The following is a 15803-nucleotide window of genomic DNA, read 5'->3' on the forward strand; positions in this document are numbered from 1 at the left end:
TGTGAGAGTGTCTACACTGTGAGACTGCCTTTATTGGTTTTTCCTGTTACCGGGGAACTTCATTTTGGTTATTGGTTTGTTTACTGTTTCCCGTTTCCATTCTCTTCTGTTACATCACCACAGTAGTCAGGAAGTCCTTCTAGGTGGCACACCTCATCATAAAAGGGTTCTCATCCAGGAAAAAAAGAGGTCATTGTTCCCCTCTACCCGACACTCATTAGACCCATTATAGAGTACAATGCCACTTTTGGTATGTACCTCACAAGGCATCTGCAGCAGTTGGAAAGGCCACAGAAGTACCTCACAAAGAGGATTACTGGCTTCAAACAAATGCCCTACACTGACCGCCTGAAAAAAACACCAGGTTTACTCCGTAGCATATTGCCTACTCTGAGGTGATCTCTGCCTAACATATAAAGCTATGCCAAACCCAGAGCTGTTGGACATGCTACACCTAAAAAAATCCCAATCCCTCCGAGCTACACACTCTAGGGACCTAAACCTTGTCACCACAATAAACAAGACACGCTGGAGGGATAGATTCCTGTCCCAGAGACTTACTATACTCTGGAACAAGCTACCCATTCATGTCAAGCAAAGTTCCTCATTAGCACTCTTCAAGAAAAATCTTGATGAGTGGATGGTAAATAGGAAATACACACCCTGTGGATCACTTCTGTGTCTCTGCTCGACAGTGGCACAGGAAAATAACTTTCTTGGGTGGCGTAAGCCATGGAACCTTGCTGGCTAGGCTTATGTAGGCCCTTGGGCCGATAGCCTAGTACCTACCTATGAACCTATAAGATTGCTTCTACTTGTCACTTCAGCTGCCGAAGCATCAGATACTTAAATGTCTAAATTATTCTTGAAGTGTGGTTGTTACAGATACAGCTCAGCTTTCTTCAGATTATCATTAAAATGCTACTTATTTTGCCTAACTCAGTATGTGATCCTTCTTATGCAGGCTTTTTTCAGATCTTTGTGATTTGTGAGCATCATATGAGTACAGTTTTACATGTATTATCAATCACGTTTAATGCATTATAAAAAAAAAAACTTTTTATTGAGATGCTGATGCAAAAGTGATGAGCGTGCATTGCATGATAAAACAAAGCTGGTCAGTTAGTCATACATTTAGTTATTAGTTCCATAGCTACTCATTTACTTTCACATCACAAGCAGAATGTGAACTTGTGAAATCAGATCCTTCTTTGCCATACCTGTACTTTCCTTCAAGGGGTAGCTGTACGATTCCTGTTTCAGCCTCTGGCTGACCTGTTGCTGTTTCTTCTTGAATTCCTAAGACTCCTTCTTCTTCCTTTAAAAGTAAACAAATAATATTCAGTTCTTACTCTAAAAGGTTTCTGTAAACCACTGTGTGGTATCACAAAATGCATCATTTAACAGATTATGCTACATTGCTAGATGAAAAATACATTTGACTGGAATTGTTGTATTATATACTAGAAAATGTGGAAAAAGCAAATTTACTACGCCTTCTTGTTTCAGTGAAGATATGTCAATAGCCTAGGGACATGACAATACTGGTATTAACAGCAGTACAGAGGGGTAAAGTCCTGACTGCATCCCTGGCAGCTGAATGCTGATATGAGGGTCTGGGCAATGGAGGACCTGGAAGCAGGGTAAGTGAGATTCTAGTAATGCAACTAATTAGCAGATGTTGACAAGCCCAACCCAGGATGCAGGAGATGCCCTGTTCTGCTGTGCAGCTGTCACCTGATGGGAGCCAGGCACGGTGGCACACAAGAATGGTGAATGATGAGAAATATGTCCTGTGAAGCAGCACACAGCATTACTGTGTGTGAGGAAGCACACAGCTTTGCAGATCCTACTTCAGTAGTGCATCTGTCCACTTCCATGTCTGGAGCAGGGTCAACAAAATGAATAGACAAAAAACTCCCAGCTTCTACAATATGATGGCCATGATCCCCAGATTCCAAATTCCTGTCCTGTGGTAGTCCTATGTTAGAAGGCCCAGGAAATGAATGAGCCAGTTTGGAATGAGGGCTTAAAGGTCACAGGAAGATGGAGTGGAAAAAGGTAAAGAGAGAGGTAGATAAAATGGTACTGTGTCACCCTGAGTTATGGGGGGACTGATATAATGGTTAAGGTATTTGCCTCACAGACACAAGGAATACAGTTTGAGTCTTACTTTGGAAGGGAAATTGGCCAGGCTTAAAATGGCCCACAGAGGCAGTTAGCCTGGTAATTAACCCATATATAGAACATACTGCCACATAAATGTTTAGCTAACAGATACTGTCTACTTAAAATGAGATATGCAGAATTTGTGAAGTATTTCACCCTTATAACGATATATCATCAGTATAGTAAAACTGACCTGTCTCACGACAGTCTAAACCCAGCTCATGTTCCCTATTAGTGGGTGAACAATCCAACGCTAGGTGAATTCTGCTTCACAATGATAGGAAGAGTCAACATCGAAGGATCAAAAAGTGACATTGCTATGAACACTTGGCTGCCCAAGCCAGTTATCTCTGTGGTAACTTTTCTGACACCTCCGACTTACAACCCAAAAAGCCAGAAGGATCATGAGGCCCCATTTTCACTTTCTGTATTTATACTGAAAATCAAGATCAAGCAAGTTTTTGCCCTTTTGCTCCACGGGTGGTTTCTGTCCTCCCTGAGCTCACCTTAGGACACCTGTATTACTCTTTGATAGGTGTACCACTCCAGTCAAACTCCCTATCTGATGCTGTCCCCAGAGTGGGTCATAACCAGACAGTTGAGTGCTTGGAGCCAGAAGTGGGAACCCCAGTGGGGCTCGCTCCCCCACCTCACTGGGTAAGTGAAAAGATGAAAATAATGGCCTGCATGTTACAAAACTGACGTAATGAGTGGAAGGGATTTAATAATAATACAACTGTACCGATTACTAGAGAAAAGGAAACTGACGTAATGAGTGGAAAGGATTTAATGGTAATACAACTGTACCGATTACTAGAGAAAAGGAAACTGACAGAATGAGTGGAAGGGATTTAATGGTAATACAACTGTACCGATCACTAGAGAAAAGGAAACCGACGTAATGAGTGGAAAGGATTTAATAGTAATACAACTGTAGCGATTACTAGAGAAAAGGAAACTGACAGAATGAGTGGAAGGGATTTAATGGTAATACAACTGTACCGATCACTAGAGAAAAGGAAACTGACGTAATGAGTGGAAAGGATTTAATAGTAATACAACTGTACCGATTACTAGAGAAAAGGAAACTGACAGAATGAGTGGAAGGGATTTAATGGTAATACAACTGTACCGATCACTAGAGAAAAGGAAACTGACGTAATGAGTGGAAAGGATTTAATAGTAATACAACTGTACCAATTACTAAAGAAAAGGAAACTGACAGAATGAGTGGAAGGGATTTAATGGTAATACAACTGTACCGATCACTAGAGAAAAGGAAACTGACAGAATGAGTGGAAGGGATTTAATGGTAATACAACTGTACCGATTACTAGAGAAAAGGAAACTGACAGAATGAGTGGAAGGGATTTAATAGTAATACAACTGTACCAATTACTAGAGAAAAGGAAATTGACAGAATGAGTGGAAGGGATTTAATGGTAATACAACTGTACCGATTACTAGAGAAAAGGAAACTGACGTAATGAGTGGAAGGGATTTAATATACATTGTATAATAATAATAATACAACTGTACTGATTACTAGAGAAAAGGAAACTGATGTAATGAGTGGAAGGGATTTAATAGTAATACAACTGTACCGATTACTTAGAGAAAAGGAAACTGATGTAATGAGTGGAAGGGATTTAATAGTAATACAACTGGACTGATTACTAGAGAAAAGGAAACTGACGTAATGAGTGGAAGGGATTTAATAATAATAATACAACTGTACTGATTACTAGAGAAAAGGAAACTGATGTAATGAGTGGAAGGGATTTAATAGTAATACAACTGGACTGATTACTAGAGAAAAGGAAACTGACAGAATGAGTGGAAGGGATTTAATAGTAATACAACTGTACTGATTACTAGAGAAAAGGAAACTGACAGAATGAGTGGAAGGGATTTAATAGTAATACAACTGGACTGATTACTAGAGAAAAGGAAACTGACGTAATGAGTGGAAGGGATTTAATACTAATACAGCTGTACCGATTACTAGAGAAAAGGAAACTGACAGAATGAGTGGAAGGGATTTAATAGTAATACAACTGCACTGATTACTAGAGAAAAGGAAACTGACGTAATGAGTGGAAGGGATTTAATAATAATACAACTGCACTGATTACTAGAGAAAATGAAATGTTTCTGTGTAGAAGATAACAAACAAGCCTAATTTCCAAATAAAATCCTGGCACTTGTAAACACTTTTTGTAATATAATATATATTTTTTTGGTTTACAAGTGTATCAAAAAGACTAAAGATAAATGTCACAGCATTAAATAAAGTTGATTTCAGATGCACCTATTGGAGGGTACAGCAGTATGAAGATGTGGATCAGTTACAGTATCTGATGCTTGAAGAGTATGAAGAGTACAGAACGTGGAGTATAAAAACTAATGAATAGCGTTAGGAATAGTGCATTACTAGCCTGGGGACAAAAAGTTAACAAAGGATTATGTTTCCAAACTTCCTGATCTGGCGATTCCACAGCAACACAATGCAAGAACTATGCATAAACAGTCCAACAAACACCAGTCACAACCCAAAGTGACACATAGCTCACAACACCAGTGTGCCACCCAACAACAGCCCCTAAGGCAAGACAATGTACCCAACACTTTAGTCATAGGTGACTCTATAGTCAGCACACTGATGTCCAACTCACCAGGCTGAACAAGGAGAAAATTAGTCAGCTGCCTGTCGGGTGCCAGGATCCACCACATAATGCATGCACTCAAGTCACTCCACAACAAGTACAAATATGACTCTGTCATTGTCCATCCTGGAGTGAATGACTTGAGACGTACCTCCCTGGACTACATGAAAAGAGGCATGGAAGAGCTCTTGGATCATGTGACCCAGGCAGGTATGACCCTAGCCCTGAGCAGCATCCTGCCTTCGGCCAGAATGATACCACAGTGTAAGAACAAAATGATTGACTTCAACAATTGGCTAAGCTTCTGGTGTCATTCAAAAGTGATCCAGTATTTGTCTGCCTGGGAAGACATGATCGACAAACCATGATGCTTTGCCAGAGATGGTCTGCACCTGTCACCCCTGGGATTCAGGTTACTGGCTAAAGCTCTTGCCACCCCTATAGTGCCTTTTTTAGGCAAGGTTCAAAGGATAAAACCACCACCGTAACAGAGACAAGCATGCAAAATCTGAAGGTAATGCTACTCAATGCTAGAAGTCTAAACCTCAAAATGCACTCTCTCGAGGCACTCCTAAAATGGAGAACATCGATATCTGTGCAGTAACTGAGACCTGGTTCAAAGCTCCAGAGAGCACCCCTGCAATACCAGGCTACAATTCTTACCACACTTTTCGGCCACAAAACCAAGACTGAAACACTAAAGGTGGAGGAGTGTCCATATTCACCAAGGATATTCACACCTCCAGGCTAGTTGCCCAACGCAATGCATCTGAAATTCTCCAGGTGCAACTAACACTAGGTAAGACTGCAATCCAAATTGTAACTTGCTACAGATCCCCCACCATGCCCCAAGATTCTCACTACACCTTTCTAAACATACTGGAAAATATTAAGATACAACCAAACACCCTAATACTGGGTGATTTCAACTACCCTGCCATTAATTGGGAAAACTACTCGGGTACCAACTCCTTTTCCCAACGGTTCTTGGAATTCATAAATTCCAACGCCCTGGATTAACTAATCCATTGTCCCACCAGGGGCTCCAATATCCTAGACCTGGTCATTACCAACATGATAGACGCTCCACATCAGTGGTCACCCCCTCATTGGTCAGGTCTGACCATAAGCATATCACTCTTGACATCCACATACCACCCCCACACCCCAGTAAGGAAACCTCCTTAAAAAACTTCTCCAAAGCCAACTTCATGCTACTGAAGCTAGAAGTGATAAACTTCACAACACCCACGCAGACAGGATCTGGAAGTTCAACTGCAGAATCCTACACTAAGGCACTGTACGAGCACATCCACTCATGCATGAATCGTGCCATCTCAAATAGAACCAAGATGCTCTTCTCCAAAAAAAGGAAGCCAATCTGGTGGTCCCCTGCTATAAACAAACTATACAACAGAAGGAAGAAACTGTTGCAGAAAAGAGGAAAATCCCAGGATGCAAAAAACTCCCTCACCAGCCTCAGTAAGAAGCTGCGATCCCTCATAAAATCCTCAAAAAGCTAGTTACGAAAATAAAATTGCCAAATATTCCAAAGACAACCACAAGGCATTCTATAATTATGTCAAGAATCTAAATGGCAATGCTCAGATCTGCTCTGAGCTACAACAGAATGACATTAAATATACTGATCCCAAGGATATTGCCAATATCCTGGCAGATCGATTTAGTGCCAACTTCACCCCCCTCTCACCCCCTAAAGGGCCCATCTCAATACCAAAAGATTGCCAAATTCCGATAATCACAGCCACAAAGGTAGAAACCGCACTCTCCAAAGCTAAGAATACAGCATCCATGGGACCAGATGACATCCCAGGCTGTGTACTACATGAACTACAAAATGAACTGGCACCTCACCTAAGTGTCATGTTTAATCATAGCCTCACCTCAGGCTTTGTGCCCACTGAGTGGTGCACAGCTACAGTTATCCCACTTCACAAGGGAGGATCTGCCTTGGATCCCGGGAACTACCATCCCATCAGTCTGACAAGTCTGATCTGCAAGGGCATGGAACGCATTATCATGGAACTTATAAACAAAGACATTGGCAACCTTCAAACACTGGACTCCACCCAGTTTGGGTTTGTGAAGGGCTGATCTTGTCTCATGAATCTGATTGACTTCTTCAAATCAGTCTCCAGAGCTGTGGACGAGGGTAAGGCGGTCCACACAGCCTATCTGGACCTCGCCAAGGCCTTTGACACCATCCACCACTCTGGAATCATAGATAAACATACTAAGCTGGGCATAAATCCCTACGTCACTCGATGGGTTGCCAACTGGCTTACTGACAGAACCCAGACTGTAAAAGTAGCCGACTCCAAATCCAGCTCCAGACAAGTGACAAGTGGAGTACCTCAGGGTTCAGTCCTGGGACCACTCTTGTTTGGCATCTACTTCTCTGAAGTACAGGCTAACACTAAGGGACTCTGGCTAACAAAGTTTGCAGATGACTGCAAACTGGGAGCCATTATTGAATCCCCAAATGATGTGGATGTTCTACAAAAGGGCCTTACAGAAACAGATGCCTGGTGCCAGAGCCATGGGCTCAAGCTTAATGCCAAGAAAAGTACAGTTGTGTACCTACCATAAATGTAGATGTTCGAGTGTATTCACTGTTGCAGTCATTACTCTTGGGTTATCCTGCTGGCAGGCTCCCCTCAGTTGGCCAGAATTCCAAAGTCTTGGTCCGGCATCGGTTGCTGTCGCCTCTTCCCTGACGTCAGTGCGCCAGGGGTATAAAAGATGCAGCTGACACCATTTTCTTCAGTTTTTCTTGCCCCAGATGTCAGGTGCCCCCAAATTGGTAGGCTGAAAAATATGCCAATAAAAATGCATGCACAAAAATAACATTTCCTTCATCTACAAGCAAATACACCAAATAGGTTGTATAGGATAGAGAAGTGCAGATAAATCCCAGCAAAGAAAAAGGGGGATGGTGGGAGGGTAACCTGGACTGCAACAGTGAATACACTCGAACATCTACATTTATGGTAGGTACACAACTGTACTATGTTCATCGTTTTTCACTGTTGCAGTCATTACTCTTGGGTTGAATCCCAAAGCTGAGGATGGGTGGCTGGGCTAAATAGGATTAGGAGAGGCTATGAGGTCCTGCAGAACTGCAGTGGCAAAGCCTGCTCTGGACTTAGAGTAAAGAGGTAAGTGCTAGTGCTTTGTGAAGGTGTGCACTGAACTCCAAGTTACAGCCTCTAAGATATCTTTGGTTGGTACTCCTCTGAGGAAGGCTGCTGAAGTGGCTGCTGCTCTGGTGGAATGAGGCCTAATGCCCTTAGGCACTGATTTGCCATGTTGAAAATAGCAGAAATGGATGCAATGGCCTATCCATTTAGAAATAGTCTGTTTTGAGATAGCCTTTCCTTGTGATCCTGCAGCATATGACACTAAAAGTTGTTCAGTCTTTCTGAAAGCTTTAGTTCTGTCCAAGTAGAAGCGTAACTGCCTGTGTATGTCCAAAGAATGCAGAATTTTCTCACCCTTGTTCTGTGGGTTTGGATAAAAGGTAGGTAAGTGAATGGTTTGGTTGAGGGCCACACTGGACACCACCTTAGGCATAAACGTAGGGTTTGTCCTCAGAGAAACCCTGTCTGGATGAAAAATGATGAAAGGTTCCACAGCCATGAGCGCTTGTAACTCCGAGACTCGCCTTGCAGAGGTTATTGCTAGGAGCAGAGCTGTTTTCCAGGATAAGAATTTTATATCTGTTGTTGATGCTGGCTTGAAAGGAGGCAGTGTGAGTTTTTCCAAAACATAATTGAGGTCCCAGGGTGGAATTGGTGCTCTCCTTGGAGGCCTAATGTTTTTGGCCCCTCTGAGGTACTGCCTTAGTAAAGGGTGAGAAAAGATAGGTGGTTCCGTATTGTAATGGGCTGAAATGGCAGAGGTATGAATCTTAATAGATGAGAAAGAAAGGCCTTTATTTAGCATCTCAGTAAGGTATTGTAAAATCTGAGGGATATTTGGTACACACGTGTCAATGCCCTGTTCCTGGTTCCAAGCACAGAATCTCTTCCATTTTTCTGCATAAGATTTTCTGGTACTGGGCCTCCTGTCCTCCAAGATGACATCCATAACAGCTTTTGAAAGAGGAGTGTGCTGAATGGCTACATTATCCGCCATGCTGCCGGATTTAAGGTCCTGAGTTGGCTGTGCAGGATCTGATTGTTTTGTTGGATCAGCAAGTGAGAAGTTTGAGGCAATATTCATGCTGGACCTTGAGACAATCTCTTTAGGATTGGGTACCAGTGCTAGCATGGCCAGTCTGGTGCAATCAGTATTATTTTTGGCTTCTCTTGTCTGACCTTTAGGAGTACCCTGGTGAGGACAGGCAGTGGGGGAAAAGCATATATTGTTAGATTTTTCCAGCTGAAGGATAGGGCGTCCACTTTCCATGCTTGCTTGTGATAGATCCTTGTGCAAAATCTCTGCAATTGGCAGTTGTGAAGGGAGGCAAATAGATCTATGTCTGGGCATCCCCATTTCCCTATTATCATGCTGAAGACTTGTGGATCCAATTTCCATTCGTGGGGATCCATGAGGTTTCTGCTTAGTTCGTCTGCCAGAGTATTTGTTTTTCCTGGCAGGAATTGTGCTTGAAGGTGAACTTGAAAAGCCAATGCTATGTCCCATAAGGTCATTGCTTGTCTGCAGAGGGGGTAGGAATGTGTACCTCCCTGCTTGTTTATGTACCACATGACCGTAGTGTTGTCTGTCTTTATCAGTAACTGTCCTGGATGAAGCAGGTCCTTGAAGGTTGTCAGGGCATTTTGAACAGCTAGCATCTCTTTTTGATTGATGTGAAGATGCATCTGGTTTGCAGACCATGTGCCCTGAATACATTTTCCTGCCATATGGGCCCCCCAGGCATAATCTGATGCATCCGTTGTCAGTGTCTGTCTGGCTGTGGGTAAACTGAATGGCAGACCCTTGTTGTGTTGACAGGCTTCTGCCCACCATTGAAACTCCTGTTGTAGGCAGGGAATGAGTGCAATTACTGTCTCCAGGCTGTGGCAATGCTGAGTCCAAACACTTTTTAGATACCACTGTAGTTTCCTCATACGCAGTCTGGCATATGGAATTAGTAGAATGCAGGATGCCATGAAACCCGAGGCCTGCAGGATTTTCCTTGCAGATAAGTGGGTTTTTGTTGCCAATTTCTTGTAGTAAGTAGTCAGTTGCTTTTGTTTGTCTGGCGTGAGATAAGCCATCTGGGCAGTTGTATTTAAGCTTGCACCCAGGAATATTATCTCTTGAGAGGGCACTAGTTTTGATTTCTTTTCATTTACTGTGTACCCTAGGCCAATTAGTAATCTTTTTACAAACGCCAGATGCTTTAGAAGAATGTCTTTGTTCTCTGCTTGAATTAGGCAGTTGTCTAAGTAGGGATATATTTGAATTCCTTTTTGTCTGCAAAATGCAATTACTGGTGCCAGGCATTTTGTGAAGACCTTGGGTGCAGTAGATAAGCCAAAGGGTAGTGCAGAGAATTGGTAATGCATTGAGCCAGCTATGAATCTGAGGTATGTTTTGCAAGATTGTCTGATTGGGACATGCAGGTATGCCTCTTTTAGGTCCAAAGTTACGAGCCAAGCCTTCTTGCCCAGCATGGGCAGTAGCTGCTGTAGAGTCAACATCTTGAATTTTGGAACTTCCAGAAACGTATTTAGTATAGACAGGTCCAGTATTGGTCTCCAGGTTTTGTCCTTTCTGGGTACTAGGAAAGGTCTGGAGTAAAATCCTTGCCCCTGCTCTTGTTGTGGTACTAGCTGAATGGCCCTCATGTCCATGAGGGCTGTGATTTGTTTTTGTGCCTCTGCCCATTGATTGTGTGGCAGGTCTGGCATACCTTTAGACCTTGGTAGAGTGTGAAAATGGAACCTGTAGCCTTGGGACACTATGTTCAGGACCCATTTGTCTTGGGTAACCATTTGCCAATTTGATGAAAAAATTGCTAGTTTTCCCCCTAAGGGGGCTGCCAAAAGAAAAGTGCTTGGATCTGGTAGAGGAAAGTCATTGGGACTGTTTCCTGTAAGGTTGTGATTTGTCTTCTCTGCTTTTGGAGGTAGGAGCACCCCATTGTTTAGGCCTGTATGAGCCTTGGGGCTGAGATCTGCCTCTGGGGCACCTGTATCTGCCTCTTTGTGGTCTGTCAGACACTGGAAAGGACCAATTTTTTGAAGGCTAGTTCCTGCTAAACCTGGGTGGCTGTACCTGTAAGAAATCCTTGACTGTCTGCATGGATTTTGCTTTATCCTCCATTTTTTTCAACACCTCTTCTGCTTTAGTACCAAACAAAGTATCATGCTGTAATGGTGCTTCTAATAATTTTGCTTTAACATGATCAGGCAGATTCTGTTCCCTTAACCAAGCATGCCTTCTAATAACAGAACCTGTAACAGTGGCCCTGCAAGAGGCCTCCAGTGAATCATAACCACATTGCAAAGTATGCTTTCCCACTTGTTCAGCTGCATGCAATAAATCCTGCAATTCCTTGTTCTCTGAACATTCAGTATTTGTCAATAATTTCTGTTTAAGCAGTGACATTAAATATTGCTGATATTTAAGCATATGAAACTGACAATTTAAAGCCCTTACAGCCAGGGTAGCAGAAGTGTAGACTTTTCCCCCCATCTGTCTAGAGCCCTAGAGTCCCTATCAGAGGGTCAGGGTTTTTTGCAGTGGAAGCTTTAACCCCTTTGGGACCCTAAGATATAGATTCTGGGTCAGCAGTGGGGGTTTTATATAGGAATTTATGAGAATCCGGGACCCTGTAGTATCTGTCTGGCTTAGCAGGCGCAGGGGGTAAAGAGTCAGGGGACAGGCCGGACTCTGAAAATACATCATCTACAATGTCTAGAACAGCCAAAAAGTGCCTCTACCAATAAAGGAATAAACGCGATAACCAAACTGTGTATCAATCGCGTTTTAATATAATATAACGTAATATAACGTAAAATAACAAAACGGACAACTCCAAACTAACAGACAAACTGATGGTAAAAAGGACAAACTGGTGGAAAAGAACAAGCAAACAAACAAGCTAGTTAAGTGCTTTCACCCAAAAAACTGAGCTTCATCAGAACTGGCTTTCAGTTATTACATCACCAAATTAAGCCTTTTTTGGCACCAAAAGAAAGTTACAAATTTAAAGTGATATGCACACTACACTAAGAGGTGTTTCATAGTCATAAACCACCTATCAACCATGCTAGTACAAAACACATATAAATAAATAAAACACATCAAATACAAAAATAAGTGCAGAAATAACTAAACCTGCTAAATGCATCTGGCTGATATTCAAATGTCAAAGATGCGATAAATTGAAAACTTTGAAATGAATAAAGTTAATATATATTTTATGCCAACTATAACATAAAATACGTAAATGCATTCAGTACATACTATAACACACAATATAAAATATAACTCAAAATGTAGCATGTACTGAGCGATGCTGGACACAATAATATCACACTGTAATATAAAGAAGAATGCGTAAAACTGCGTAAAAATTGCAAAGAAATTCCATGAAAATTAATACATTAAAAATGTGAAGTAGGGGCAAAAATTGATGTACTAATTACTGAAAAAAAAATTTTTTTAATTTTTTGAAAAAACATTTTAAAAAATGTTTTAAAAAAATAATAATGCAAATTTTTTATGCGATAAAAACTAGATGAGATAGTGAATTTTTACATAATCTCCAGAAATAGTTTTACTGAAATGTATTCATTCAGTCCTGGGGGAGTTGTGGCGTCTAACAAAATTTGCCACTTCGCTTCCTTATATTTCAATAAACCCTTACAATCTCCTCCTTTAGGGTCTGCCTTTATAACTTCTAAAATAATAAATTTAAATATATGGTCAGACCCTTCCCTATCAATATGTCTATAAAGAGCATTATTATTATCTTTAGTCCTTATACAGTATAAATGGTCGTATATCCTTTTCCTAAAATTTCTCTCTGTTTTTCCTATATAAAAACCAGACCATTTTTGACATTTACTTAGGTAAACAACCATTTTACTGTTACAGTTACCTGCCTTGCTTGTGATTCTATGTACATTATCTAGCTGTAAATGTCTTTCTTCCAAAATATGTTTACACTGATTGCAAGACCCACATTTTCTGGTCCCAATAAACGTACTCAGTCCACTAGTTTTATTACTGTTGATGTTATAATTCTTTAGTTCCACTAACTGTTTGATATTCATCCCCATTCTATAAATAAAATTGGGTCCATTACAAACTATTTTGGACAAGTGGGTATCATCAGCTAGAATGTACCAAAAATTGCTTATAATTTTCTTAATATGGTCAGTGGCCAAATTAAACTGTACAATACATGCTCTAGTAAATCTAACAGGGTTTAAAATTGTGTCTTTTACTGGAAGTACATTCCCCTCTTGTAAATCACACATAGACTGACTACCTAATAAAGGTTTGTACCTAATATTTCTAAAATGCATTATATAAGTAATTACGTCTTCCAACATACTGATAGGATATCCTCTTTGTATGAATAAATCTTTTATATATTCCAATTCCACTTTTAAATGTTCATCACCTGATGTCATTCGAGCTGCCCTAACGCATTGTCCCTTGAAAATATTTTTCTTTAATTTTTCTGGGTGGCAGCTGGTGTATTCTAAATAGTTATTGGAAAAAGTATTTTTTCTATATATAATAGAGTTTAATTTCTGGTCTTGATATGATATAAAGTGTCCAGGTATGGTACTCCAGTTTTATTAACCGAATGTGTAAATTTTAAATATTCACTACTACTATTTAAAAAATGTAAAAATAATTTTAATCTATTCTCATTGGCCTCCCATAAAATATAAATATCATCCAAAAAATGTGAATAATATGAAATGTATTGAAAAAATTCACTGTTGAACAAAACAGTTTCTTCCCAATGAAGCATCACTAGATTAGCGTAAATGGGGGTGCATGCTGCTCCCATCACAACCCATCTAATTTGCTTAAAATATTCACCTTCAAAAATATAAAGTTATTGTCTAATACAATAGCCATCATCTCATCTAATAAGCAGGTGTCATCCCATGTCATATTCGCATATTTCCTTTTACTACTGGTGAATGCTTCTAACCCTTTTTCCTTGGGTATACAAGAAAATAAATCAATTACATCTATGGTCAAAAAATAAATATTGTCAAAATTCCTTTTTATTGGATAATTTTTAAAAAACATCCAAGAATCCTTGACCATATGTGGAATTTTTTCATACAAAAATTTTAGTTTGGTATCTATATATTTCCCCATCGGGAAAGTCTTGGATTTACTTCCTGAAACAATCGGTCTCAAGGGGGGGTCCACTACATCCTTGTGTACCTTAGGAATACCTATGAGAGTAGCAAGTTTAGGGGACTTGACTTTTAAATATTCATATGTTTCTTTGGCTATTCGTCCTTCAATGTAATATTCCTCAATATAGGAATCTATCCTAAAGTATGCTATATTCAACTCGTTCAAGGAAATAGAAAGGTAATTACCAGAATAGTGAAGGATGTCATAGATTTTCTTGGTATATTGGATGTTGTCATATAGGACAACTCCACCCCCTTTATCGGGTTTCATTACTCTGATATTATGATTCTCTCTGATATTCAATAAAGACTTTCTCTCTTCAGAGGTCAAATTATTGATACTAGTTATTTGTTTCAACATTTTAGTTTCTCGATATAATTCTCTAATTGTAATTTTTTCATATAATTCCACTTTGGGATGGGCCGGGGGTGTGAATGAACTTGTTTTCTTTAAGTGTGTGCTAGCATCTGTATGAAACTCAAATAAATCAGTACCTGCTTTAAAAATGTTGTTGAAGTAAATATTTAAATTAATTTTTCTAGTGAATTTTTTGAAATCTATTATAGTGTCCACAATATCAAATTTCGGGTTAGGAATGTATTTCATCCCTTTTACAAATAAGTCAAAGTGTGATTTGTCTATGACTAAATCTGTATAATTAAATATGTAAAATTATTGTATCTATAAATGTTTCCACTTCTTACAATATCATTTCCTTTCTCATATCCATGACAAATAGTAGCATTCCTGACATTTCCTTCTAATACTTTGTTCTCCCCGCATGATTCTGATAACCGTTCCTGTAAGGTTGGGTGTAATCTCTTGTCTCCTTCTGAAAATCCCCCTCAAACTTGTTTCTCCCATATGTTTGCTTATTATGGTTATGATTATTAATTTGTTGTGTAAATCTCTTGTTACCTCTATTATGAGGGACCTCACTAAAGTTATTGTAACCTATGTCATTATTGACAGTTGGCCATTTGTAAGCTGTATTCCTTATATATTGCTCACTGTCCCTTTCTAACTTTTTGAATTTCCGTTTGGTTAAATTAGATGCCCATTTATTAGCTTCCTGAAATTGTTTATTATATAGATTTTCCCATTCTGGGAACAAGAGATCATCAATAATACTATTGTTTAACTTTTCAGCTTCATTAATTAGTTTGCTAAGCTTCTCATCATTGTGTTTAATAAGCAGCTGCATAAAGTTAAAACCGCAAACATCAAAAAAACATTAAATTCTTTCATCACTTCACCAGATAATTCAACCCCTAATGGCACTTTAAAAAATCTCAAACCCATAGGCACAATTTTCTTGTCAATATTTTTAGATAAGTAGGCATTGTCCATTTTAAGCCCATTAATACTTTTTAAAATTTTGCCTAATATAAAAATCATATTTTTTATGTTCCCATATTCAGAACCATCAGGATTTGGTGTAGGTTTGCTGCCTCCAAATTCATCCATTTGGTGGTTCACAGTCAAAAAATTGTTAAATTTATTGTTGGTAATATTGCCCACGCATGGCCCATTCATCTTTCCTACACTGTGGCCCAAGCCAGGATTGAAATTGTCAGTATCTTTCCTGCACTGTGA

General features: G+C 39.8%; 1 protein-coding gene across 1 annotated transcript in view; it reads right to left on the reverse strand.

Annotated features, from left to right (window-relative positions):
- SLC4A10 (solute carrier family 4 member 10) overlaps positions 1 to 15803 on the reverse strand; it is a 3247445-nt gene that overhangs the window by 256217 nt on the left and 2975425 nt on the right. Inside the window, exon 23 of the mRNA XM_044074780.1 lies at positions 1221 to 1318. Within this exon, the coding sequence (XP_043930715.1) occupies positions 1221 to 1318 (98 nt within the window). The remainder of the gene's footprint in view (positions 1 to 1220; positions 1319 to 15803) is intronic.

Source organism: Protopterus annectens, chromosome 6.part0, assembly GCF_019279795.1.
Source record: "Protopterus annectens isolate FY-2018-M chromosome 6.part0, PAN1.0, whole genome shotgun sequence".
Classification (NCBI taxonomy): domain Eukaryota; kingdom Metazoa; phylum Chordata; order Ceratodontiformes; family Protopteridae; genus Protopterus; species Protopterus annectens.